The sequence below is a fragment of the Sceloporus occidentalis genome, unplaced genomic scaffold, assembly GCF_023333645.1.
Source record: "Sceloporus occidentalis isolate IW3139 unplaced genomic scaffold, rSceOcc1.0.p SCAF_4, whole genome shotgun sequence".
NCBI classification, from domain to species: domain Eukaryota; kingdom Metazoa; phylum Chordata; class Lepidosauria; order Squamata; family Phrynosomatidae; genus Sceloporus; species Sceloporus occidentalis.
Genome location: NW_028316984.1, coordinates 163795344 through 163820037, shown reverse-complemented (window position 1 = coordinate 163820037; position 24694 = coordinate 163795344). Strand labels below are relative to the sequence as shown.

Sequence of the window (24694 nt, the reverse complement as noted above, 5' to 3'; positions counted from 1 at the left end):
CAGAGGTGGAATATGGATCTCTCTGGATCCTAGATGATATGTTTATATTGTTTGTTATTTGGTTCCATCTCTTCAAAGTTATTAATAATTCCCCTGACAGTTCTGGTTTTGCATATTTTAGTGTACTGTACAATGCTTCTGCTTTTTACAGAACATGCAAGGTGGCACCAAATTGCATGGTCAACTGGGGCATGGAGACAAAGCTTCTTACCGACAGCCGAAGCATGTGGAAAAATTGCAGGGAAAAGCCATTCACCAAGTGTCTTGTGGAGATGACTTTACTGTTTGCATTACAGGTGAAAGATGGGTTAAACATGCCAAAATATATTCCTTGAAGACTGAAATATATTGACTGAAAGAAAAAAAGTACACTTGCTAGCAAGAAAACATGAAATATTCTGGCACTGACAAAATACAAGTAATCTTCAGGGAGAACAAGCCCACAGCTGCTTTAATGCAATTTTGGAATTAGCACTGCTTTCCAAGAACAAAATTATTTATTTTATAGTTTAAACTTCTATATACCATCCACATGCTAAATTTCAAGATCATGCGCAACATAAAACCAGTACAATAAAACACAAAAAGATGATAGATGCTTTACAGTCACAAAAGATTGCAGATGGCACCCTCCGTATGTTTTCACAATAAAGATTTGGGTCACATTATATTATAGAATAGTATAGAGGTGAAAGGAAAGCTGCACACTACATATTCCAGGAACATGGAGTGTGAGAAGCATGAATCGGGAGGCTAGAGATAGCAAAATAAGAAATAGACTGTATAAACATTGCAGTATCTGGTGTAAGGAGCTAAATTGGACAGGAATGCGACATTTTGAATCAGATAATTACATAGTGTTTTACTCAAGAAATGAAAATCTAAGAAGAAAGGGGGTGGCATTAATAGTGAGGAACGATGTATCAGAAGCAGTCAAAGGATATAATGCAAACTCTGAATAATATCAGTGTGCAAAGGAATCCTATAGAACCTTTGAGACTAACTGAGCGAAAGCAGCTGTAGAATAAGCTTTCATAGTCTTGGGCTTCTTCCTCAGATGCCTTGTAGCCCATGTCTATAAAAGCCTATTCTACAACATCTTTCACTCAGTTTTTCTCAAAAGTGCTACAAGATCCCTTTGCATGCTGATAGCACAGCTATGTCTCTGAAAATTATCAATAAGACTTCATGGAAAACCCATCAATATAACCATAATTCAAGTTTATGCTCAAACTACAGAGGCAGATGTAAAATATTGAAAGATTCTGTTCTGGAATCCAAGAAAAAATTGATTACACACCAAACCAGGACTTGTAATCATGGGCAATTGGGATGCAAAAGTAGGAAACAGAGATAAATAAAAGATTGTAGAAAGTTTGGCCCAGCGTCAAGAAATGAAGCAGGACAGCGACTTACTCAAGCAACCCAAGAGATGCCAATATACATGAACATTGCCAGACTACATAATTAGATGGAGAAGATGGAGAAGATGCATTCATTCTGCAGAAATAACAGGAGCAGATTGTGGCACAGCCAATGAATTGCTGATACTAAAAATTAGAAGAAAGCTAAAGAAGAATACTAAACCAACTGTCACATTAAAAAAAACAACCTAAAGAATATCCTCATAGAATTTAAAGATAAAGTTTTTTTAAAAAAATAGATTTATACGATTAAACTTAACTGACTGAGAGCCAGAAGAACTGTGGACTAAAACCAGGGACATTGTCCTGTCCTAGAAAGATACTTTTTACAGCTATAAAAAAGAGAAGCCTCAGTGGATGGCAGATGGAATTCTTCAAGCAGTTAAGGACAGATGGGAAGTAAAAGGTGACAGAAGTTGGATCATAAACCTTGAGCGCAACTGTTCATCTTGCACACACAGATAAGGAAAACTACTAAAGTGTGCCTGCATTTTATGCGGGCATGCCATACGCGGCTTTCAGCTTATGCTGAAAGCCGCACTGAAAGAGTCCGGTGCGTGCCCCGGAAAAACTAATGTGGCGCGCGCTCCCACGCATCACAGACAGAGGCCCCATTACTTCCAACGGGGCTCCAGCACACACAGAATTTCCCTTACGCGGAGCGATCTGGAACGGATCCCCGCATAAGGGGAGTGTGCACTGTATAATAATCAGTACAGAGAAATAGAAGATTACAACAGAAATGGAAGAACAAGAGACCTCTTTCACAAGATCTGAAATCAAAGGGAAATTTAAATTACCAGCAGGGAAACACATTACATAATGGAAGCAATACACTGAAGAACTTTACAAACAAGATGAAAGGATGACTGATTCATTCAAGGAAGAATCATTTGAAGATGAACCTACAATTTTAGAAAGTGAAGTGGAAGCTACACTCAGAGCCCTTGGGAAAAACAAATCACCAAGAACAGATGGTATACCAATAGAGCTTCTTCAAGCTACACCTGCTCTAGTTCTAACTAAAATTTGTCAACAAATATGGAAAACAAAAAAATGGCCCACAGAAATGTTCAATATTCATTCCAGTCTAATTGGCAAGGGAGTCAGGCAAGACTACATTTTATCACCCTATCTGAATGTTGAACAAACATTTAAAGCAGGGTTAGACTTGGAGGAAGGAGGTGTGAAAATTGGAGAAAGAAACATCAGCAATTTAAGATATGCAGATGAAACCACAGTACTAATAGCAAAGACGTGGAAAGATTACTTGGGCCCCATACAGACAGGCCAAAATAAAGCTGCTTCGAGTCACTTTGGAGGTATGCTGTTTAAATAATGCATGCATACTAAGAACCCGGAAGCTGCACCAAAGCCACGATCCAGTCCTAAGGACTGGTGCACAGCTTTGGTGCAGCTTCCGGACTCTTAGGATGCATGCATCATGTAAACAGCATACCTCCAAAGTGACCTGAAGCAGCTTTATTTTGGCCTGTCTGTATAGGGCCTTGGAAACAAAAAAGGAAAGACTTGGAAAGATTACTGAGGAACGTTAATGAAGAAAGTTGAAAGGCAAGTTTACAGTTGAAGAGTAAGAAAACAAAAATAATGACCACAGAAGTTTTGCATAATTTTAAAGTGGAAGATGAAGACACTAAAATAGTTTAAGGTTTTCTATACCTCTTTCCATGAAGCACCCCACCAGCAGCTGTCAGAAAGGAGACTCCATCCATAATGTACAGCACTATATAAATAATATATAATAATAATAACAATAATAATGATGATGATGATGTTGGAACAGCTCAGTCATTAATCAGAATGGAGATTGCAGTCAAGAAATCAGAAGAAGACCACCACTTGTAAGACAGCTATGAAGCAATTAGACAAGATCCTGAAGCGTAAAGCTATATCATTGAAATCTAAAGTTAGGATTGTCCATGCCATCCTATTTCCACTTTCTATATATGGTTGTGAAAACTGGTCAATGAAGGAAACTGATAGGAAGAAAGTCAACTAATTTGAACTGTGGTGCTGAAAAAGAGTTCTACTTATGCTGTGGACTGCTAAGAAGACAAATCAATGAACAAATCAAGCTGAACCATCCCTGAAAGCCAAGATGACTAAACTGAGACTGTCATCTTTGGACATATCATAAGAAGACACAGAAAACAGAAGAATACTTGATGGTAGAAAGTGTTAGGAAAAGAGGAAGACTGTATTATGGATGGATGAACTTGATCAAGGAAGCCATTGTTATGACTCTGCAAGACCTAAAGAGGGCTGTTGATGATAGGATGACTTTGAGGTTTCTCATTCATGGGATTAACATAAATTGTATCAACTTTATGGCAGTTAACAACAACAGATACTATAGTCAATATGTGGCATGTTAATCCAAGTGTGCAATTGGTCTAGCATGATCTAAATCAGGGATGGCAAGCTTTGTCCAGTTCTGGGCACCACAATTCAAAAAGGACATTGAGAAACTGTAGTGTATCCAAAGGAGGACGACCAAAATGGTGAAGGGTCAGGAAACCATGTCCTATGAGGAACGACTTAGGGAGCTGGGGATGTTTAGCCTGGGGAAGAGAAGGTTAAGGGCTGATATGATAGCCCTGTTTAAATACTTGAAGGGATGTCATATTGAGGAGGGAGCTAGCTTGTTTTCTGATGCTCCAGAGACTAGGACCCAGAGCAGTGGATGCAAGCTACAGGAGAAAAGCTTCTACCTCAACATTAGGAGGAACTTCCTGACAGTAAGGGTTGTTTGACAGTGGAACAAACTCCCTTGGAGTGTAGTGGAGTCTCCTTCCTTAGAGGTCTTTAAAAAAGAGGCTGGATGGCCATCTGTCGGGGATGCTTTGATTGAGATTTCCTGCATGGCAGGAGGTTGGACTGGATGGCCCTTGCGGTCTCTTCCAACTCTATGATTCTATGATTCTAGATTGCCTGAAGCTCCTAACCATTTTTTGCTTCTCAAACCCCTTCATTTTTTTCAGACAAAAATGCCAGCAAAAGTTAAATTACTTGCGTCTAGGGGCTTCAAGGTCTGACAGACTAATACCACAATCTGAAAAACCCAGAAATTGCAACTGAAAGTCATTTCCAGTTGCAGTTTTCCACAGAAAGGAGTGGTGCAGCCTGCTGCAGGTACACAGGGATAAATATTGACCCCCACCACAATCCCTGCTTAGCCATGAAAACCCACTTGGACAAGTCACAGTGCAATCTCAGAGGATGGCAAAGGGAAGCCCCCTCTGAACAAATCTTGCCAAGAAAACCCCATGATAGGGTCACCATAAGTCAGAAACAACTTGAAGGCACACAATAAAAACAGTTTAGGTTACATTGTAAGCATCTCTTGTTAAAATGAAGGTTAACTTGGGCAGTAGGTAGTGTTCATATTGATAAGTACATCTAGTAAGTAAATAGAACTTACCAGATTCATTTGTCCCTTTAATGCAGATGAGGGTCAGGTCTTTGCCTTTGGCTCAGACTACTATGGCTGTATAGGTGTAAACAAAGCTTTTGGCTCTGAAGTACTGGAGCCCAAGCAGCTGAACATCTTCCTCAACAACCCAGTGGAGCAGGTGTCATGTGGAGATAATCATGTAGCAGTGCTGACCCGAAATCGAGAGGTCTACACATGGGGCTGTGGAGAATATGGTATGTGACTTTTTATCTGCAATGTCTCAATGGGAGGTGGGTAGACTGGAGCAAAATAAACTCTTAAAAGACTTCAACAGAAGAGTGATACCCAGCTTTTATAGGAAAGGTAACTCTACAGTGGAATAAAATGGGCAAATGAAAGACACTGTTTTGGAACTTCTGGCAACAGATAGAACTCTTTCTTTGGAATCAGTATGATAGCCTTATGATTAAACTGGGGTGCATAATTTTGGATATTGATCTGTAGCCTTCAGAAATGGATTGCTACTAGAAATAAGACAATTTGGTATTTCTCATTTATGTCTTTCCTCAAATACAGGCCGTTTAGGTTTGGATTCAGAAGAGGATCACTGGCTCCCACAGAAGGTAAATTTGATTGACTTTTGACTGTTCCAAGTACATTCATTATATCTCTGCACAGGAACCTGTCATATGTTAAATCAGTCTATTTGCTCATCTAGCCAAGAATTGCCTACTCCAAAGCTGCCCTTCACAGTCTTAGGCATAGGACTATCATGTCATGTGCTACATGACCCTAGTCTATTGTCCAAATGTGAAATAAAGAAGTTGGCAGTATGATGCCAACTTCTTTATTTCAGTTAGTCTTAAAAGTGCTACAAGATCTCTCTATTGATTCGACAGACTAACACGGCTTTTTGTTTTTTTTAGATTGTAAGCCTGAGGGCAGGGAAGTGTCTCATTAACAATTTGTAAGCTGGTCTGATAGCCTTTTGGCAGAAGAGCAGGGTATACAATTATTATTGTTGTTATTATTGTTATTATTGTTATTGTTATTATTATTATTATTATATCTTTGAATTCTATTGTCCAAAGGCCAGAGAATGAACCTAGTATTTTCATTCTTCAGTACATCTACTCTACCACTGAGCAGTGTCTCCTCTCTATATAAATGGATGCGTGGGACATTAATGCTTTCCTCAACTGCCATTTTCCCGGCTCCAGATCCCAAGATATGCCAGAAACAGAAGTTAGGATTGTAATATATGTGAATAATATAGCTTGAGTCCAGGGTATTTGAAGGGACATATCTCTCTTTATGACCCATTAGAGCTCTAGATCTTCTGGAGAGGCTCTTTTCTCTGTCCCACTTTCTCAAGCTTGTTTGATAGAGATCCTTCTCAGTGGTTGCTCCTAGACATAGGAACATCCTCCTTAGGGAAGTTGAGATGGCACCCTCCTTGATTTCCTTTGTTCAGCAAGTTAAACATTTTTATGCCATTAAGCTTTTAGAAACTGAATGGAGTGGGCTTTTCAAACTGTGGGATGCTTCTTTTTAAGATTTGTGTATAGTTTTTAATGAATTTTAATGTTTTTAATGTGTAATGTTTTAACTTTATAATTTTTAAATTGTTTTTTAAATCATTCATATTTATATTGTTATTGACACTTCTATATAGTTTTAAATCTGTATTGCTTTTAAAGATGTTGCTAGCTCCCTTGAGACCCATTATTGGGAGAAAGGTGGGATATAAATGAATAAAATAAGAAGAAGCAGCATCTCTTCTTGCTGTTGTTGTTAACTGCCCTCGAGTCAATTTTGATCCATGTGAATGAGTCATACCCAACACCCCATATCCCTGAGCAAATGTCCTTGCAGCTTTGTACTTCTAAGTAATTGTTATTAATTTGCAATGGTGTCTCATGTGTCTTGTTTATAGGTGGAAATTCAGAAAGCCTCCAATATTGTTTCAGTTCAGTGTGGCAGTGATGGAACCTTTCTGCTCACACAGACAGGCAAAGTGTTGGCTTGTGGTCTAAATGAATTCAACAAGCTGGGCCTCAACCAGTGCACTTCAGGGATCATTAATCACGATGTGAGTGGCACTTCCAGCACTGTATGGAAAATAGTAATTCATATTCTATTGATAATAGCAATGAAGCTATTGTGGAGTGTATCTGTTTGTAAACATACATTGTTTATTGATATGGATGATGATGATGATGATGATGATGATGATGATGATTAATGAGACCTTGTATGATATAATGGTATGTTGGACCACTATACCTCATTCAGCCATGGAAGCCCACTGGGTGGCCTTAGGGAAGTCACCCTTTTTCAAACTCAGAGGAACGCAAAAGCAACCCCTATCTGAACAAATAAATTGGAAATTATTTGAAAGCACACAACAACAAAAATAATTCTGAATACATAAAAGGTTGGAACCCTGAAGAGAGAAAGGGAAAAAAACTAACACAATTTGCCTCTTTGCCAACAAATAGATTCAATTTAGTTTCATGTGGTACAGTTGCAATTATGGATATATTTCAGGGTTCTAAACAAACACAATACAGTGAACCCTTGTTATACTTGGGGTTTGGTTCCAAGATCCCCCGTGGATAACAAAATCCATGGATGCTCAAGTCCCATTAAAAATAATGAAATAGCAAAATGGTGTCCCTTATTAAAAAATGGAATATCAAGGTTTGATATTTGAAATTTATACTTATTTTGAACATTTTCAAACTGTGGATGCTTGAATCCGTGTATAAAAAATCAGTGTATAAGAAGGGCTGACTGTAGTCTGCTCTAGACAGAAATTGCTTGCCTTGGAAGCACTGATTCTCATAGTACTTTGGCTTACTCAAGTCCTCCATGGATGGATCTTGAACAGTATATACACTTACAGGATTGTGGTATTTAATTCATCGTTTTCTTTCCTTAGGCTTACCAAGAAATTCCTTACACAACTTCTTTTACTTTGGCCAAGAAACTCTCCTTCTACAAGATTCGCACCATTGCTCCAGGAAAGACACACACAGCTGCCATAGATGGTGAGTCCTAAACACACAGCATTTATCCCTGCAACATATTTTCATCTTTACTTATGAGTGCAGTAACAGACTCACTGAAAGTAATGTACCCTTTCAGTTAGCACTGCATCTTTGTATTGCCTTATCAGATCAATTCTGCTAGAGATTAAACTCACACAGTTAATAGACTAATCTACTCTTTAATGCTAATCTAGATCTAGCATTCAGAGCCCTGAATGCTGATTTGGATGTTTATTTCCAGGAGACATGTAAAGGAATGGGCATAATGATGTTTGTTATTGCTATGAGTTCAATTTTAGTAAAGTGGTCAAGAGAGTTACTGATAAATAGAGGGAAAGTTTCATAGCAGAGCCCTAGTGGCACAGTGGTTAAATGCCTGTAATGCATCCACTCACTCATAAAGGTTGTGAGTTCAATACCAGCCAGGCACTCAGGGTCGACTCAGCCTGGCATCCTTCTGAGTACCTAAAATGAGTACCCAGCTTGTTGGGGGAAATTAGCTTACACATTGTAAACCATTTAGGGAGTACTTAAGTGCATTGATAAGCGGTATAGAAATGTACTTGCTATCGCTTGCTTTGAAGTCTTTGCCCTTTCTAAACAATTAAAGAGAAATGGGGCATTTCTGAACAGTGAGAGCTGCTGAGGTATAGGGAGGCTGCTGAAGAGAGGAGGAATCACCCAAAAGTGTACAGAGGTCTGCCTAACAAGGCATTTCATCCTTCCTCAAGTACTGCACTGCATCTTATAGAAGAAGAGATGGGAAAGTTCTCTTCATTCAACATCCTAAACTTAATGTAACATAAATTAGATCAAGCCAAAGTCTCTAGTAATTAACAATGACTGTATATACTGTATATACTCAACTATAAGTTGGTCACATGCATAAGTCGAGAGCAGATTTGGGGGCCAAAATTATAGATTTTAATATGACCCATGGATAAGTTGAGGGTAAAATTTAGGGTCATGTAACAAAAGATCTAAAGGATGAAGCAAAAGAAAAGAATGCAAAGAACTCACAACATTCCAGCAGGCAGTAACTGTTTGTGCTCATACTAAAGACTGGATGGATGAGATGGTTGAGGTTGATCAGTGAAGACTCAAAGTATTGGCCCCTGGAAGAGTTGACTGATTTTTTGGGTCAATTTTTTGACTAAAATTTCTAGACTTATACATGACCAACAACATTACTGTCTTGGGTTAATTTATATTAACCTCAAGCAATAGTGGCATTACTTGCACATTTTTAGTTCATATTCCAGTCATATTTCAATAAGTATTCAGTCATATTCATGCAAGACGTATTGTCTTTTCCACTGAAAATAGCACCTGAAGTAGCTGGTAATATAACTGCAATGGCATTTGAGCAATAAAATTATTCAGTAATTATTAATAATTATATAATTAAAATATTTGCTTAAAAACAGCATTAGAAACTAAAACCATTAAAATGAATAACTAGTAAATATCATAACTAGTAAATATCAAGACTAGCTGGCACACAGGGACAAATCCAGTCATGGTGGATTGCTTCTCTATGCCATTCCAAGAATATCTGGAATTCTGAGCATAGTGGATTTTACAATCTAGGAGCAACATAAGAGAAAGCTGTCTTCCATTTGCTCATTAAGCAGACCTCCTCAGTCAATCACATTCTAAAAGCTTATTCTCTTGATGATTTTAACATCCAGACAGGTTCATAATGAAATGGGGTTCCTTATATAGCCAGACCATATAGCATTTAAAAAGTTAAAGTCAATGCCTTGAATTGGTTGCTTAATTACCAGTAATTTAGAAACTCCTAGTATCAGGAGAAGGCTAACGTTCTGCAGTCTACCAAATCATCCAGCAAAGCTTAGTGTCTTCCTAACTTTGAAATCTCAAGTGACTATACTTGCTCTTTCTTTCAGAGCGGGGTCGTTTGCTTACCTTTGGCTCCAACAAATGTGGGCAGCTGGGTGTTGGAAACTATAAGAAGCGGCTGGGTATTAATCTGCTGGGAGGACCGCTTGGAGGGAAGCAGGTCATCCAGGTTTCCTGTGGTGATGAATTCACTATAGCTGCTACTGATGGTAAGTATTGGCACTAGTGATAATGAATACATTTGATCTCCAAAGATGGGTGCCAAAGCCAATAACTTAACATCTTGAAGGAGAGTTACATGAAAGGAGAGATATTTCCAGAATGTTCTTTGTATTAGCAAAGTATGTAATAAAGCCACACAAACATAATCCTGCAGAAATTCCATGTGGGATTCCTCTGGACTGGATTGCTGTATGATTCAAAGAGAGCCTTCCAACTAGAAAAAAATGCAGAGCCAAAGGAGTCTTTGCAGTCAAAGTGGGCTGTCTGAATTTAAGCTAATAAACTATTTCTTTTCCTCAGATAACCATATATTTGCCTGGGGTAATGGTGGGAATGGCCGTTTAGCAATGACACCAACAGAGAGAGCTCATAGTTCTGATATCTGTACATCATGGCCTCGGCCAATTTTTGGTTCCCTGCATTATGTCCCAGATTTGTCTTGCCGTGGCTGGCACACCATAATAATTGTTGGTAAGTATAAAAAGTTGATGGAGAAGAGTCTACTCATGAATACTTACACCTGTATGGATTTTCTAACTGTACATAACATAAAATATAACTGAAGTTCACACGGAAGAGTGGATCACATTTTTTCTTAGAAAATATGTTGGCTTGTAACAGTGTTCCCACACTTTTGAACCTCTAGTTGAGAATTTTTTCCTTCTTTTTCTCTCCAGAAAAAGTTATAAATTCTAAAATCCTCCGTTCCAGCAGTAGTGGCCTGTCCATTGCAACTGGTAAGTAATCAGATTCTTTGATAGTAAATAATTCCTTATCCCACAGCATAGACTAAAAAGCTTTAACCTAAATTACTTCCTGTTTGAACTACTGTAATCCACTCTATATGAAGCTATGTTTGGAAACTGCAACATGTCCAAGATAATGCAGCCAGAATGCAGACTGGAACCAGTTAGAGTGAAAACAGAAACTTCTTGTTGTGGTAATGTTATTGGTTATCTTTCTGTTTCTTGGCACAATTTAAACTGCTGCTGTGATCTACAAAACACTATATGGCTTGGGGTCCAGATTATCTGAAATATTATATCTCCTCTTTGAATTTGTCCAAGACTACTGGTAAGCTGTACCCCTTTCTGTTCTCCTTCGAACAGACAGGCAAAGACCTTTTTATTTAGGCAGGCTTTCTAAGTAAAGACTTAGAAGTCTTCTAAAGACATTATTTATTTATTTATATTATTATTATTATTATTATTATTATTATTATGCTTTATTTATATAGCACTGTAGACTTGTAGAGGGGACAAATGTTTAGTGGCAGTTGGGGCATTTGGTTTCAGGACAAGAAGACAAAAGGAATCAGAGACAAACGTGCTTTCGCCAGGAAGCTCAGATAATCTCTGACAATGAGCTTGGCGTCTTGCACCTGTTTATATTTCCAAGTTTCATGAGCACAGGTGCTTGCTGATTAGAGAGTGTTTTTCATAAAGCCTCCATGACCAGCGGAGGCACACCCTTTCAGACCTTCTCTGGCTAAAGGTAGGTATGTCGGCCTCCTTCTCCATGTATTCTGTGCTTGGAATCTCTGCTCCTGGGAGGCTTGGTTGCTGAGCCTCCTGACAGACCACAGACTCTGCTGGAGCTGGCAGGGCAGAGCTCGGGCCCAACTCAGCTTCAGGCTCAGCCTCATCCTCTGAATCCTCAGCCTGGCTGGTCATGACATGCTCCTGCTTTCTTTCATCTGACAGGCTAAGAGAAGAGGTAGTAGAAGAAACATTTTTAGTGGGAGAGTGGACACGTGAAGCTGTGTGGGGAAGATATGTCTCTGGGGAAGGAGTATCTGTGCTTGATTCCTGGAAAGAGTCCTTTGTTTTGGAGCAGCTCCTGTAGTTAAACTCTCTCCCTTTCCTGGTCCACACCAGTCTCCAGTACAGAGCATGTGACCTCTGTAAACCATCTACACACACACCTGCAGTGCCTTTCTCTGCCCTGACGAATGATTGAGAATCCCTCCTCTCTAGGGAGAAGCTTCTCCCTTGCACCTGGTTGCCCTGGGAGCAGCAGCTGAGCACCTGGCTGAGCAGCAACTAAGTGGTCTCTTGTTTGCACTGGCCTTTGCTGCAAAGCTGGCCCAGGTTAGAAGCTTCTCAGTCTCTGCTCAACCAGCTGTTCATGTGCTGTTCCCAGCGACTGAGCAGCCAGTCAAACAACAGCTGAGAAGCCTCTCCCCTGTGCCAGCCTTTGCTGCAAGACTGACACAAGCAAGAAGCTTCTCAGTCACTGCTCAGCCAACTGCTCAGTTGCTGTTTCCAAAGTGACAGGGTGCAAAGGGAGCAGTGACTGAGATTGTTTGTTTTGAATTTGCAGTAGAACAGTACACTTAATATCCAAAAAATATGTGCTGGGGGGGGCGCTATGGTTGTTACCCAAGGAGAAAGGGGCAGTAGCCCAAAAAGTTTGTTGAACACTGCTTTATAGAGAGGTGGGTGACTGAGCTGGATGGGTAGATCTCTTCCAACGTTGTCCACCTGGATACTCAGTGCAGCAACAACATGATGATGCATGCAGAGTTGCTATCATCTATAAAGATTCCATCTTCCACTTCAGGAAGTTCATAGTGTTCTGCCACAGGCCTTGAAGATTTGTACCATGTGCTTGATCAAAGAGACAGAAAAGGGATACTCCTTGTGTGCTGCTCACCCAGCTGCTCTACAGTCTTCCTCACTGAGCTAAAAGAGATGGTCTAGAAGGCAATGCTGGAGAGCACCCAAGGACTGTAGTTCTGTGGCACCTAACTTCAACACTGAGGGTGTCCTTACAGAACCAGTTCAGAACCTCATGGTTATTTATTTATTTATTTATTATGGTATTTATACCCTGCCCTTTGGGCTGCCTCAATTTATCTCTGGCCTGATTCATGGGGACCTTTTTCCCCTGATGAGTGAATGGAGAGTGATCTGGTTTGGAGGAGTATTCAACAACCCAGCTGTTGTAGTCAGTTGACTTCCTTGTGAAGTTTGGTAATAGATCTTCCTTGCAGTAATGGGGGATTGACTAAAATTATATGCCCCTGAGGAATTATGGCATCCAAATGATGCTCTGGTGGATTTTCTAACTGAAAAGGAAGGCAGTTTGGTCTTGGTAGGGATTTATAAAATGGGAAGTAACATTGATCTAATCATTCCCAAGTACTTAATCTAGTTTTGTGAAACTCAGTTTATAGATCTATGGGCAATGAAAAAGATTGGACAATGGCTAGAGTACAGGTATCATAGGCCGTAGAGTGAATACAACTGAAGATCAGTGAGGACTATTCTTTACACCTATTATGTGGCAGTGTGGTTGGCAAAAAAAGCCTTACTTTATGTAGTAGGCCCTTCATATCTGGAGTTTGGTTTCAGGACCTCCTGTGGATACCATAATCCTTGGATGCGGAATGTGGCAAAATCAAGATTTGCTTTTTGGATTTTTTTAAAAAAATTATCAAGCTGTGGATTGTTGAATCTGTGGAAGCAGAATCTATGGATACAGAGGGGCGACTGTATTATCTCATCCTTATGCTGCCCAGCAGAGTTATTCTGAGTGTTGATGAGCCTGATAGGATCAGGTAATGAAAAACAACACTGGAACAGGAACTCTTGGTTACCTGCTCTTAAAAATGTTGCTAGACACTTTGAGGACAAAGTCACTCAAAGGCCTTGCTGATATCAAGATATGCTATATCGACAGTATTCCCTTCATCTACTAAAATGGTAATTTTGATAAGGTCTCCCATGATATTCTTGCAAAAGAACTAATAAAATGTAGGCTAGACAATACTACTGTTAGGTGTATCGATAATTGGTTGATACACCAAACCCAAAGGGTGCTCACCAATGGCTCCTCTTCATCCTGGAGAGAAATCAGTAGCAGGGTGCTACAGGCTTCTGCCCTGACCCCGGTGTTATTCAACATCTTTATAAATAATGGATAATAGAATAGAGGGCCTGCTTATCAAATTTGCAGAAGACACCAAATTAGGAGGGGTATCTAATACACCAGAGGACAGGATTCAAAATGACTATAACCGCTTTGATCATACTTTGGAAAAGCGGATTACAAATAAACCATATTATTATTATTATTATTATTATTATTATAACAGATTAGACAATTGGGTCAAAACAAACAAAATGAATTTCAACAGGGAGAAATGTAAGGTACAGTGTGCCCGCATCATATGTAGGCATGCTATACGCGGATTTGAGCATACACTCAAACCCATGTAGAGCCACGTGGGATCACACAGGGCGGCACATCCCATTCAAATGAATGGGGTGTGCACCGCCACATGCACAAGCCACATTCATTCCAGTGGGGCTTGAGCATGCACGGAATTTGGCTTATGCGTGCGGGCAGGGGGGCGGAACGGTTCCCCCTCCATAAACCGAGGGTGTGCTATACTACACATATGCAGAAAAAATGAAAGGCTCAGATATAGGACGGGTGACACCTGATTTTACAACAGTAATGCAAAAGGGATTTAGCAGACCAGAAACTCAACATGATTCAATAGTGTGATGCAGCAATTGAAAAAGCCAACATGAGCCTAGACCTCATCAATAGGAGTATAGTGTCTAGATCAAGGGAAGTAATAGTGTCCAGTTCTAGGCACTACAATTCAAAAGGGATAGTGACAAGCTAGACCAGTGATGGCGAACCTATGGCACATGTGCCAGAGGTGGCACTCAGAGCCCTCTCTGTGGCCACACACACCATCATCCCAACACCGAGTTCACTAGAGTTTGTCACTAGAAAGCCAGAGGGGTGTGGCACTTTGCGATAAATAAGTGGGTTATGGGTTGTAGTTTGGGCACTTGATCTCTAAAAGGTTCACCATCACTGAGCTAGACTGTGTCCAGAGGAGGGCAACCAAAATGGTAAAAGATCTGGAAACCATGCCGTATGAGGAGCAGCTTAGAGAGTTGGGTATGTTTAAGATGGAGAAGAGATGGCATGATTGCCATGTTTAAATATTAGAAGAGATGTCATATTGAGGATGGAGTAATCTTGTTTTCTGCTATTAGGACCTGGAGCAATGGATTCAAACTACAGGAAAGGAGATTTCATCTATACATCAGGAAGAAATTCCTGACTGTAAAGAGTTCTTCAGTTGTGAAATACACTTCCTCAGAGTATAGTGGAGTCTCCACCTCTGGAGGGTTTTAAACAGAGGCTGGATGACTATCTGCCCAGAGTGCTTTTGATTGTGTCTTCCTTCATGGCAGGACTGGATAGTCCTTGAGGTCTCTTCCAACTATATGATTCTATAATTCTATACTGCAGGTTAAAGGTGGCAATCTTCTTGGGTATCTCAGTGCTTTTTGATACCAGTGACCATAGTATCTTATTGCATTAGTTTTGCAGGATTTGGGGAGGAAACGTTGAGTTATGGCAGTTCCAGTTCTATCTATGAGCCCAGTCCAGGGAATTGCACTGCGGGATTCTTGTTAATCCTCATGGCTGAAGCTGTGGGATGCCATGGTGTAACATATGTTAAGCCACTGGTTAAGTTCATTAGACGTTTAGGGGCTGGGGCCATCAGTATGGTTCTGTTGTTGAAATTAGTTAGGCTGTGCAGATGCTGGAGCAGTTTGTGGGTGCTATAACGAGCTGAATGATGTTTAGTAAATGAGCTGAATTCCAGTAAAACAGAGATTATGTAGGCTGGTGATTCCTGTTCGTGGGAATTGGATAAGCAAGCTGCTCTGGATGGGATTGCATTCCATATCAAGGAGCATTGCACTGCTTAAGAATGCTCATAGATTCATCTCTGTTGTTGATGGAGGTCCAAGTGAACTCCTAGACCTTGGGCCAGCCTTGAGTGATGTGATAGGTATAGTGTTTCCTGGATAGGTATAACCTGGCCAGAGTGGTTAATGCAGTGGTAATTTCCCAATTAGACTGCTGTCATGGGGTTCCTATTGAAGACAGTTTGGAAGCTGCAGCTAGATTGCCAATTGCAATAGCTTACAGAAACTTCATAAGACCAATTTTAAAGAAATTGTACTGTCTGCTAGTATACTTCTAGTCAGAAATCAAAATATTGATTATAACATTTGAAGTCCTAAAAGACTCAGCTCGATATTTGAAGGAGTGTCTCTCCCTATATATGATAGTCTGAAGAAGGGGAGAGAGGAATAGGAGGCGCCTCCCTATGGGTCTTAACAGTGACAATAGTACACTGTTGGACAGCATCTTCTATTCTGTGGTTCCCCAGCTTGGAATTCCCTTCCCAATTGCCCTGATTGGTGCTAACTTTGATTTTATTCCTGCACCTAATTAAAACATTGCTTTTTCTTAAAGCCTTTGAGGCTTAATATTTCATTCAGATTGGTATTATGCAAACGTTTACACTGTTTTAATGTTGCAAATTATTCAACTTTTAAATTACAATTGGCCCACCCTAACCATGGCCTTGTCACCGTGGATTGGAGCAAGTGCAGATGGCCCTATCTCATTCTCCCAAATGGCAATGTGTGCACACAGCCACACCAGCATGCAGCACAGTGCCATTAAAAACAAGGAGACTTGAGGTTCTGCATTTTTTGGCATCTGTGGGGGGGGGGGCAGTGGAATGGGACCCCATGCAAATATAATGGGCCAACTGTATTCAGTTGTTTAATATGTCTTTTAAATGTTTAAATCATCGTTACTGTACTGTAAGCTGCACAGAGATCCTATGATATGGGGGGAGGGACTCATTTTTAAAAATATTAATATAATATTTATTTATATAAATATTGGGACTGTTCCTAGATTCATCTCTATCTTTGGAGGTCTCGGTGGACTGTGTTTTAAAGTGCTTGTGGCTCAAGTGGACTGCTGGAATGGCAATTGTCCAGTCAGTGTTTTCTTGTTCAGTGTTCTGTCTCCATAGTTCACTGTATGTTTTTTCCTGTTTACATGACTACCATTTAGAGGCCTGACAATATGTGTGTTATCAGAAATAACTTAGTGAACCAAGTTCTTAATATTCTTTCCTGCTAGTGGCTCAGATCTCCACAACTGAAGTAGGAGAAGAAGAGGACAGTGAGAGAGAGTCTGATATCCCTGATCCCAGCAGAGGTTTCCGTGGGACTATGGAAGCAGACCATAAAATGGGAGATCGAATCTGTGCTAATGAAGCCATTGTAGATAGCAGTGCTGCTAGCAGCTCTTGTCCTAGCTGGCTTCGCAAGGTAAGGACTTCTATTATTGTAGGGGTGGGAAGGTAAAAGAAAAGTGGGCTTTCTCCAGCAGTGACTTTGCAACTTTGGTTGTGAAGCTTCTTTCCAACTTTGAATCCCTGCTGTTGGCAGTTATTAAAATGTTGTTAGGGAACAAACCCTGCTATCAAGATTCTGTCAATTAAGATGTCATTGTGTCTCAATTCTGATACTAGTATTCAATTCAGGAGTAAGCAGTTTTCTGTGCTCATAATACACACCTTAAAACTGGTATTGTAACATCCACAGTTACATTCACTATCCCTCTGTGGTTATACAGGTGTCACTTGCATTCAGTTTTTATCCATAATTTAAATAGAAATTTACCTGTATCCTTCCTTCATATTTCTCATATTACATCCATGATAAGGTGGATAGGTAAAAATAGAGTTTGTGTAAGTTACGTTTTTTGTGACAATAGGAGTATTCTAAAAGTTTTGGTGCCAAAAAGTAGTTTTTTCAAGCTCTGGGCAAGAATGAGAAGGAAATCTGTCATCTCTTTCTGACTAGGAGCTGGAGAGTGCAGAGTTCATCCCCATGCCTGAAACCCCCTCTCTTGCAAGCCTAGAATCTGAATCTGACAAAGAAACTCTTCCCTATGATGAGCTGAAGGGACTCCACATGGCTCCTCCCACACCTGTTGATATTAACAAGACCAATGCAGGGTCCTGGGTAATGTAAAACTCTATCAACATATGGAATTCTTTATGACAATTTGAAGTTGGTCATGGTGTATATTAAGCCACTCATAACCTTAAGGAATGGTTATGTATTAAGATTAGATAATTTAATATAGTGAAGTTATTAAACTGAAGGGCTCTAAAGTGCTTAGAAAAGACTATAAGACTAGTCAAAAATAGATTGTGTGTTGCAAAGGAAACAAGAAGAGGGTAATATTTTTATGGTGGTTAATGGTAAAAAAAAAACAACCACAAGCAGTTGATTTAGTGGGATGAGTGGAAGACTGCTGAGAATTATCAGAGCCCAGTGCCACAGTCTAATAAGTTCCTTTGAAGGACACTTTTAGATCACCACTTCCAGAAATCAGATTACAGTTCAGAAAAGGCAAAATGTTGAAGTTAACAAACACTCCAGGAAACAGGAATAAAAGTGAAAGGAGGAAGCTTCTAACCTGGTCAGTTCGAAGGGTGAATATATTCCAGGTTTATAGCTAGAGTCTGGCAGTTAGTTGTACATGAGCCAGCATTTCAGTGCAATAGTTGATCAGAATTTTGCTTCCAAATTTTAAGAACTTTTGAGTTCCATGTTTTCAGCAGTTCTGCTCTAATTTTCCAGCCATGACATAGGCAAGCACAACTTTAAAAGCTTTCACACATTGTGCATAGATATCTAGATGTGTATATACAAACTCATTCACCAGTCATCTGTTGCAGCACCTTCTGGATTCAGCAGAGCCCTGTAGTGGTGAAAAGACTGCTGCAATACCAAATCCATGTAAATGTAATCTGCTGCAAGCTGAAGTGGAGCGCCTGAGTGGCTTAATATCAAAGTGCTTGGCTGACCAGGAAAAACTTCACCAAGAAACCAGCCGTCTCAGTGCCCAGCTTCAGAGTCTCATTAGAAGAACACAAGGAACACAGCAGGTAAGGTTTCTATTGGAAGAATTTGGCAGATTAGAAGGCAGAATTATTCTGAATATTCTTAGTTCTTTGTAATTGATGCTAAAATGTACATTAAGAGAATTTACTATGTAGCAATTATTGCATAGTTTGATTGTGGTGTAACTGAATACATATAGAATCTGGTTTGCTGTGCAATAATTTAAGAATGTCAGATAATCTTGGTCTTGTTCAGTTTCTCTTATTTCAAAGGGCTGTGTTTGGTAAAATGTTAGCATGTTTTTGTGCCTGGCCAGAAGATACCAGACTATGGCCCCATACAGACAGGCCAAAATAAAGCTGCTTTGGGTCACTTTGGAGATACGCTGTTTAAATGATGCATTTAAGAGTCCGGAAACTGTGCCAAAGCCACGATCCAGTCCTAAGGACTGGAGCGCAGCTTTGGCACAGCTCCCGGACTCTTAGGATGCATGCATCATTTAAACAGCATACCTCCAAAGTGACCCGAAGCAGCTTTATTTGGGCAGTCTGTATGGGGCCTATATTTTGTGTCAATGGTAGTGTGGAATGCTCGTGTCAACCTGTACTGGAAGCAGACAGGGGCCTCATCTACATTGTTCCATTTTCATTTCTCTTACCCCGTCTTGGAAAATCCCAGAATCTGGCAGTCAGTATACAGTTATGATTATCAAAACACATTTGCTTTTTCTCTCAATTCCATTTATGATACCAGGAATTTAAGATGAGCTCAGTTAGCTAGTGAGAGGGGCAGATAAATTCCTGAGGAGTAGGTTTCTAAGAAACAGAAGATAACTTTAGGAATATTTCTTTGACAATGTGAGCAAATGACTGTGAGCCCATGCATGTCATCATTTTATTCTTTGTAAATTTGTGAAATAACCAGGAATTCAGCACAACTGCAGTTAAACTAGACATCTGATTGACATATTTCATACTGTAATATATCACCCATAATTTTACTTAGGACATTGATTCTTTTTCTGTCTGGACAGCTGGAAGCTCATTCCAAAGCCACACAGACCACCAAAGAAGACATGGAAATGGATCCAAAACCTGACTTGGATTCTGACTCCTGGTGTCTCCTGGGAACTGAGTCATGCCGCTTCAGCCTGTAGTCTTCTAAGTCCACTGGAATCCATCCAATTTCACAATGTATTATCTGAATGCAGAGAGCAGCTTTCCTGGCTTCAGGTCCTTTGTGAACAAGGAGGTCAGGATCTTCACAGCATCCATGTATGCAAGAAGGGAAGCACTATGGACTTAGGAGGTAATTCAGAGGGAGGCACAGCCCCACGTTCAATCCTTGGTCTGCTCAGACATCATGTTGACAGCAAGCCCTCTCAAAATACAGTATACAGTATGTCAACGTGACCTTGAGGCGAGATAGCCACACCACAAGTGTGGCTCCAACAGCATCACGTCCTTAGCTTCTTTCCCAACTTTCCAAAGGTGACACTGGGCCACTAGCAATAGTCAGCTCATCATCAGGCAACTGATATAGAAAAGACGATTGAAAGGGGGGGGGGGGGAATAAGCACCCAAATTTTGAGTCAAACTGAAATACTTTCAGTCTAAACTCAGAGGGGCAGGATCCCAGTCTGTTGGGGAAGTTGCTTGCAGGTGGGGAAGTCTAGAAAAGATCTGGTTCTGAAAATGGGTGAAAGCTTCCACAACAGAAAATTTATGTCTTAGATGTAGTTCTGGCCATATTTCTTTCAGCCTGTATGGAAGGTATTTATAGCTTTTACTTAAGGAATATTTGGGAGAGGATCTCAGGCACATTTTCCTTAGCATTTCCACCAGGTAGTGTCATCTTAGTATGAATACCAGAGTGAGCTGCTGAAAGCCTCCTTTTTTCAGTTTTTGGGGGTTTTGTTCCTATCCAGTACTTGCTGAACCTGGAGCCATGCTGTTTTTACTAGAATTACTGTATGCAGTCAAATTACAGGCAGCAGATTATTATACATCACTTCAGAGCATTGCTTGTATTTTTAGTACTAAGCTGTATATGAAGGAAATTTCAAGATACAATTTTTTCCTTTCCCGTTAAAAATGATACTGATACCCTTGCTAAACAATTTTACTAATAAATGTAAGACTGATACAGATGTGACCTCTGGGAAACACATCTATATACCTCCCCATCATGGAGTGGGAGTCCCATTGTCCCTTATTTTAACAATGTTATAGCTTAACATTCTAGAACTGTGTCTGCTTAGTGTCCCTTATTTTTGATTTGGTAATCCTATATTATATCCACCTTTCAACAAATCATTTTGAGATTCCCTCATCCACTCTTCTACAACTGTATCAGACATGCACATTTTTCTGCCTGGAGGTTTCTTACCTCAAATAGTGCATTATAAAGGATTTACTTGATTCTTTTCTGACTATTCTCCTGGAACTGAATCAGATGTAATTTTTTGGCTTCTGTTCAGCCCCAACAACACAGAGGCTTTGGTGTGCCTTTCCTTAGTGGAAAAGAAGGATAAAGACCTTGAATGTAAGAAATACCAAATGTTCAGTAGATTATTATGCACTTGGCTGATGCTAAGTACTGGAGTTGTTTTATCTCTTTCATAAGAGAATCATGTCACAGCTTAGAGACTCTTCTATTATGAAGCAGGAAATGAAAGACAGTTAAGTCCAGTTCATATCATGAAAGAAATCACTGAGTTAATTGGAACTGCTCTCCTGCAGCATTATTACATTATTTCGCAGTGCTCAGCATTTGGAAAATGAAGTGCATAGACAAGATTCCCCTTTAGTCTAGTGGAGTACTGGGTTATCATGTTGAGGGATAGTTACCTGTGCTCCCCAGCAATATATGTGCCTTAAAGGATTCACACTGTCCAAGCTGTGCCTGTTACAGACCACAATATATGCACCAGTCCTGCTATGCAACCAAAGACACATTTTAAACACAGATCTTGCCCTGGAAGGTGAAGGGCAAGTAGGCCAGTGTGCCTTAAAGTAGTTTCAAACCCAGTTCCTTCTCCCCTTTCAGCAGTGCTAGTTCTATAGATGTCAGTCTCTTGCTAACACTGCTGTTGATTTGTTATAGTGGAACACAACATATGCATGCACTGACACACTAGGAGAAAAACTAGTTTGTCATTATCTATCTTTGAAAGATTCAGTGGTGAAGTGGTTTGAAATTTTCTGTTTCAATAAATGTTGACACTCATTTGCCTTTGTGTCCTGACTCTTTCTAATAGTAGTGAGATACTATAGGTCAGGAACAAATTTTGAAAGCAGGATGAACACAGATCTTTAGATCTGGATCAGATGGAATGTATCTGCTCTTAGGTCACTTTTTTCTATATTTCCCATGATCAGAGATGAATTCCATGTACACTTGTCCCTCCGTATTCGCTAGGGTTAGGGGCACAAGACCCCCGTGAATATGGAAAAACTACAAATAACAAAAACACCATGTTTTTACCTGAGTGGACACCTCTCTAGGAGTCTCTAGGTCCTCCAGTGCAACTCTTGTGGTCAACATCCGACAGACACTGACCAAAGAACTGCACTGGATGAACTACAAATGCCTAGTAGAGTATTTTCTCTAGGAATCTCTAGGTCTTTCAGTGCAACTTTTAGTTAAAGTTGACCATAGAGTTGCACTGGAGGACCTAGATATTCCTAGAGAAAACATATTAATCAAATCCGTGAATAATCAAATCTGCAAATATCCAAGCCACAAATATGGAGGGATGAGTATACTTATTTTTCAATTCAATGCTACAAAAACAAATTTGATACAATGATTGCATCTACCAGATACAAATACAGTCGGTCCTTGGTATACGCAGGGGATCCGTTCCGGATCCCCCCGTGTATACCAAAATCTGCGTATGCTCAAGTCCCGCGCCGCCATTGGGGACAACTTCCCTCCCTCCCCTCTCCTCCCCCCAACTCTTTCCTTCCCTCCCTCCCTTCCTCCTTACTTACTTTTTCTCCCCGGTGCCGTGTTGCTGCTGCCGCTGCCGCCGCCACCACCTCAGCCATAGCAGGGGGGAAGGCCGGGTGGGGGTTTTGCAGGCAAAGAAGCCTCCAGCCTGCCACCCAGCCCTTCTGCAGCGGCGGCGGCGGAGGACCAGCGCCAGAGGCCTCTTCAGCCTCCTCTCCGCCGCCGCCGCCAGCACCTTTGTGCAAGGGCCGGGTGGTGGGCTGGAGGCCTCGTGGCCTCCAGTCTGCCACTCGGCCCCTGCATCAAGGTGCTGGCGCCGGCGGCGGAAAGGAGGCTGAAGAGGCCCCAGGCGCTCGTCCTCCTCCTCCTCTCTGCCGCCATTGCCAGGGGAAAGGCCAGGTGCTGCTCCTGGAGGCCTCCAGGAGCAGCACTCGGCCTTTCCCCTGGCTGTAGCTGCGGAGAGGAGGCCTCTGGCGTTGGTCCTCCTCCTCCTCCTCTCCGCCGCCATTGCCAGGGGAAAGGCCGGGCGCTGCTCCTGGAGGCTTCCAGGAGCAGCACCCGGCCTTTCCCCTGGTAATGGCGACGGAGAGGAGGACGAGCGCCTGGGGCCTCTTTGGCCTCCTCTCCGGCGCCAGCACCTTGATGCAGGGGCCGAGTGGCGGACTGGAGGCCATGAGGCCTCCAGCCCACCACCCGGCCCTTGCACAGAGGTGCTGGCGGCAGCGGCGGAGAGGAGGCCGAAGAGGCCTCTGGCGCTGGTCCTCCGCTGCCGCCGCCGCCACTGCAGAAGGGCCGGGTGGCAAGCTGGAGGCTTCTTTGTCTCCAAAACCTCCACCCGGCCTTCCCCCCTGCTACGGCTGAGGTGGCGGCGGCGGCAGCAGCGATGCGGCACCGAGGAGGAAAAGATAAGTAAGGAGGGAGGGAGGGAAGGAAAGAGTTGGGGGGAGGAGAGGGGAGGGAGGGAAGTTGTCCCCAATGGCGGCGCACATGTATGCTCAAATCTGCACATGGCAAATCCGCATATAAGGAGGGCTGACTGTACATGTGACTCTGAAGAAAGGTGTGGAATGAGAAAGAAGGTTATCAAGGCAGACTGTCATAGAATCATAGAGTTGGAAGAGTTCACAAGAGCCATCCAATCCAACCCCCCTGCTATGCAGGAACTTACAATCAAAGCACCCCATACAAATGGCCATCTAGCCTCTGTTTAAAGACCTCCAAAGAAGGAGACTCCACCACACTATTAGGGAGTATGTTCCACTGTTGAACAGCTCTGTCAGGAAGTTCACGTCAAAATATGCAGGAGTTACATAGACCTATTGCTTATAATAATTAATTGTTACAACCATCTACCAATGCTCCCTGGTTATCAAGCTGCCCTTCGAGACCAATTTTTTATCTATTTCTGTGTGCAGAGGTTCCAAACATGCAGAATACATGAGAAAAAGCATCAGTATATATTGCTTGTATTATGAATAGAGGTGGGTCTCTTTATAGGATATAATTTGAGTTGTGGCTTTAGTTGTAAAATAAAAGCATATACATGGTGTCTTTCCATCTCTGTGGATGTCAAGTTCCCTGAACTGGAATTATAGGGAAAACCTAAGTCATAGGGGCCATCCAGTCCAATTCCCTGCCATGCACAAACTCACAAAGCACCCCCAACAGATGGCCATCCAGACTTTCCAAAGGAGGAGACTGCACTACTCGCTAAGGGAGCGTGATCTGCTGTCGAACACATCTTATTGTCAGGAGGTTCTTCCTGCTGTTCAGGTGGGATCTCTTTTGCATCCACTGCTCTGGGTCCTAGTCTCTGGAGCAGCAGAAAAGAAGCTTGCTCCAATTTCAATATGACATCCCTTCACATATTTAAACAGGGCTATCATATCACCTCTTAACCTCTTCTCCAGGTTAAACATACCCAGCTCCCCAAGTTTCTCATAAGGACATGGTTTCCAGACCCTTCACCATTTTGGTCACCCTCCTCTTGACACGCTCCAG

At 41.4% G+C, this 24694-nt stretch overlaps 1 protein-coding gene across 1 annotated transcript in view; it reads left to right on the top strand.

The window, feature by feature from the left end:
* Positions 1 to 19992, top strand: part of NEK9 (NIMA related kinase 9) — a 43697-nt gene extending 23705 nt beyond the window's left edge. The window contains exons 11-22 of the mRNA XM_089522237.1: positions 152 to 296; positions 4893 to 5093; positions 5416 to 5462; positions 6776 to 6931; positions 7784 to 7892; positions 9803 to 9964; positions 10278 to 10448; positions 10655 to 10714; positions 16962 to 17152; positions 17690 to 17851; positions 18574 to 18783; positions 19773 to 19992. Coding sequence (XP_089378363.1) covers positions 152 to 296; positions 4893 to 5093; positions 5416 to 5462; positions 6776 to 6931; positions 7784 to 7892; positions 9803 to 9964; positions 10278 to 10448; positions 10655 to 10714; positions 16962 to 17152; positions 17690 to 17851; positions 18574 to 18783; positions 19773 to 19895 — 1737 coding nt within the window. The 3' untranslated portion in view covers positions 19896 to 19992. The remainder of the gene's footprint in view (positions 1 to 151; positions 297 to 4892; positions 5094 to 5415; positions 5463 to 6775; positions 6932 to 7783; positions 7893 to 9802; positions 9965 to 10277; positions 10449 to 10654; positions 10715 to 16961; positions 17153 to 17689; positions 17852 to 18573; positions 18784 to 19772) is intronic.
* Positions 19993 to 24694: the final 4702 nt, after the last annotated feature.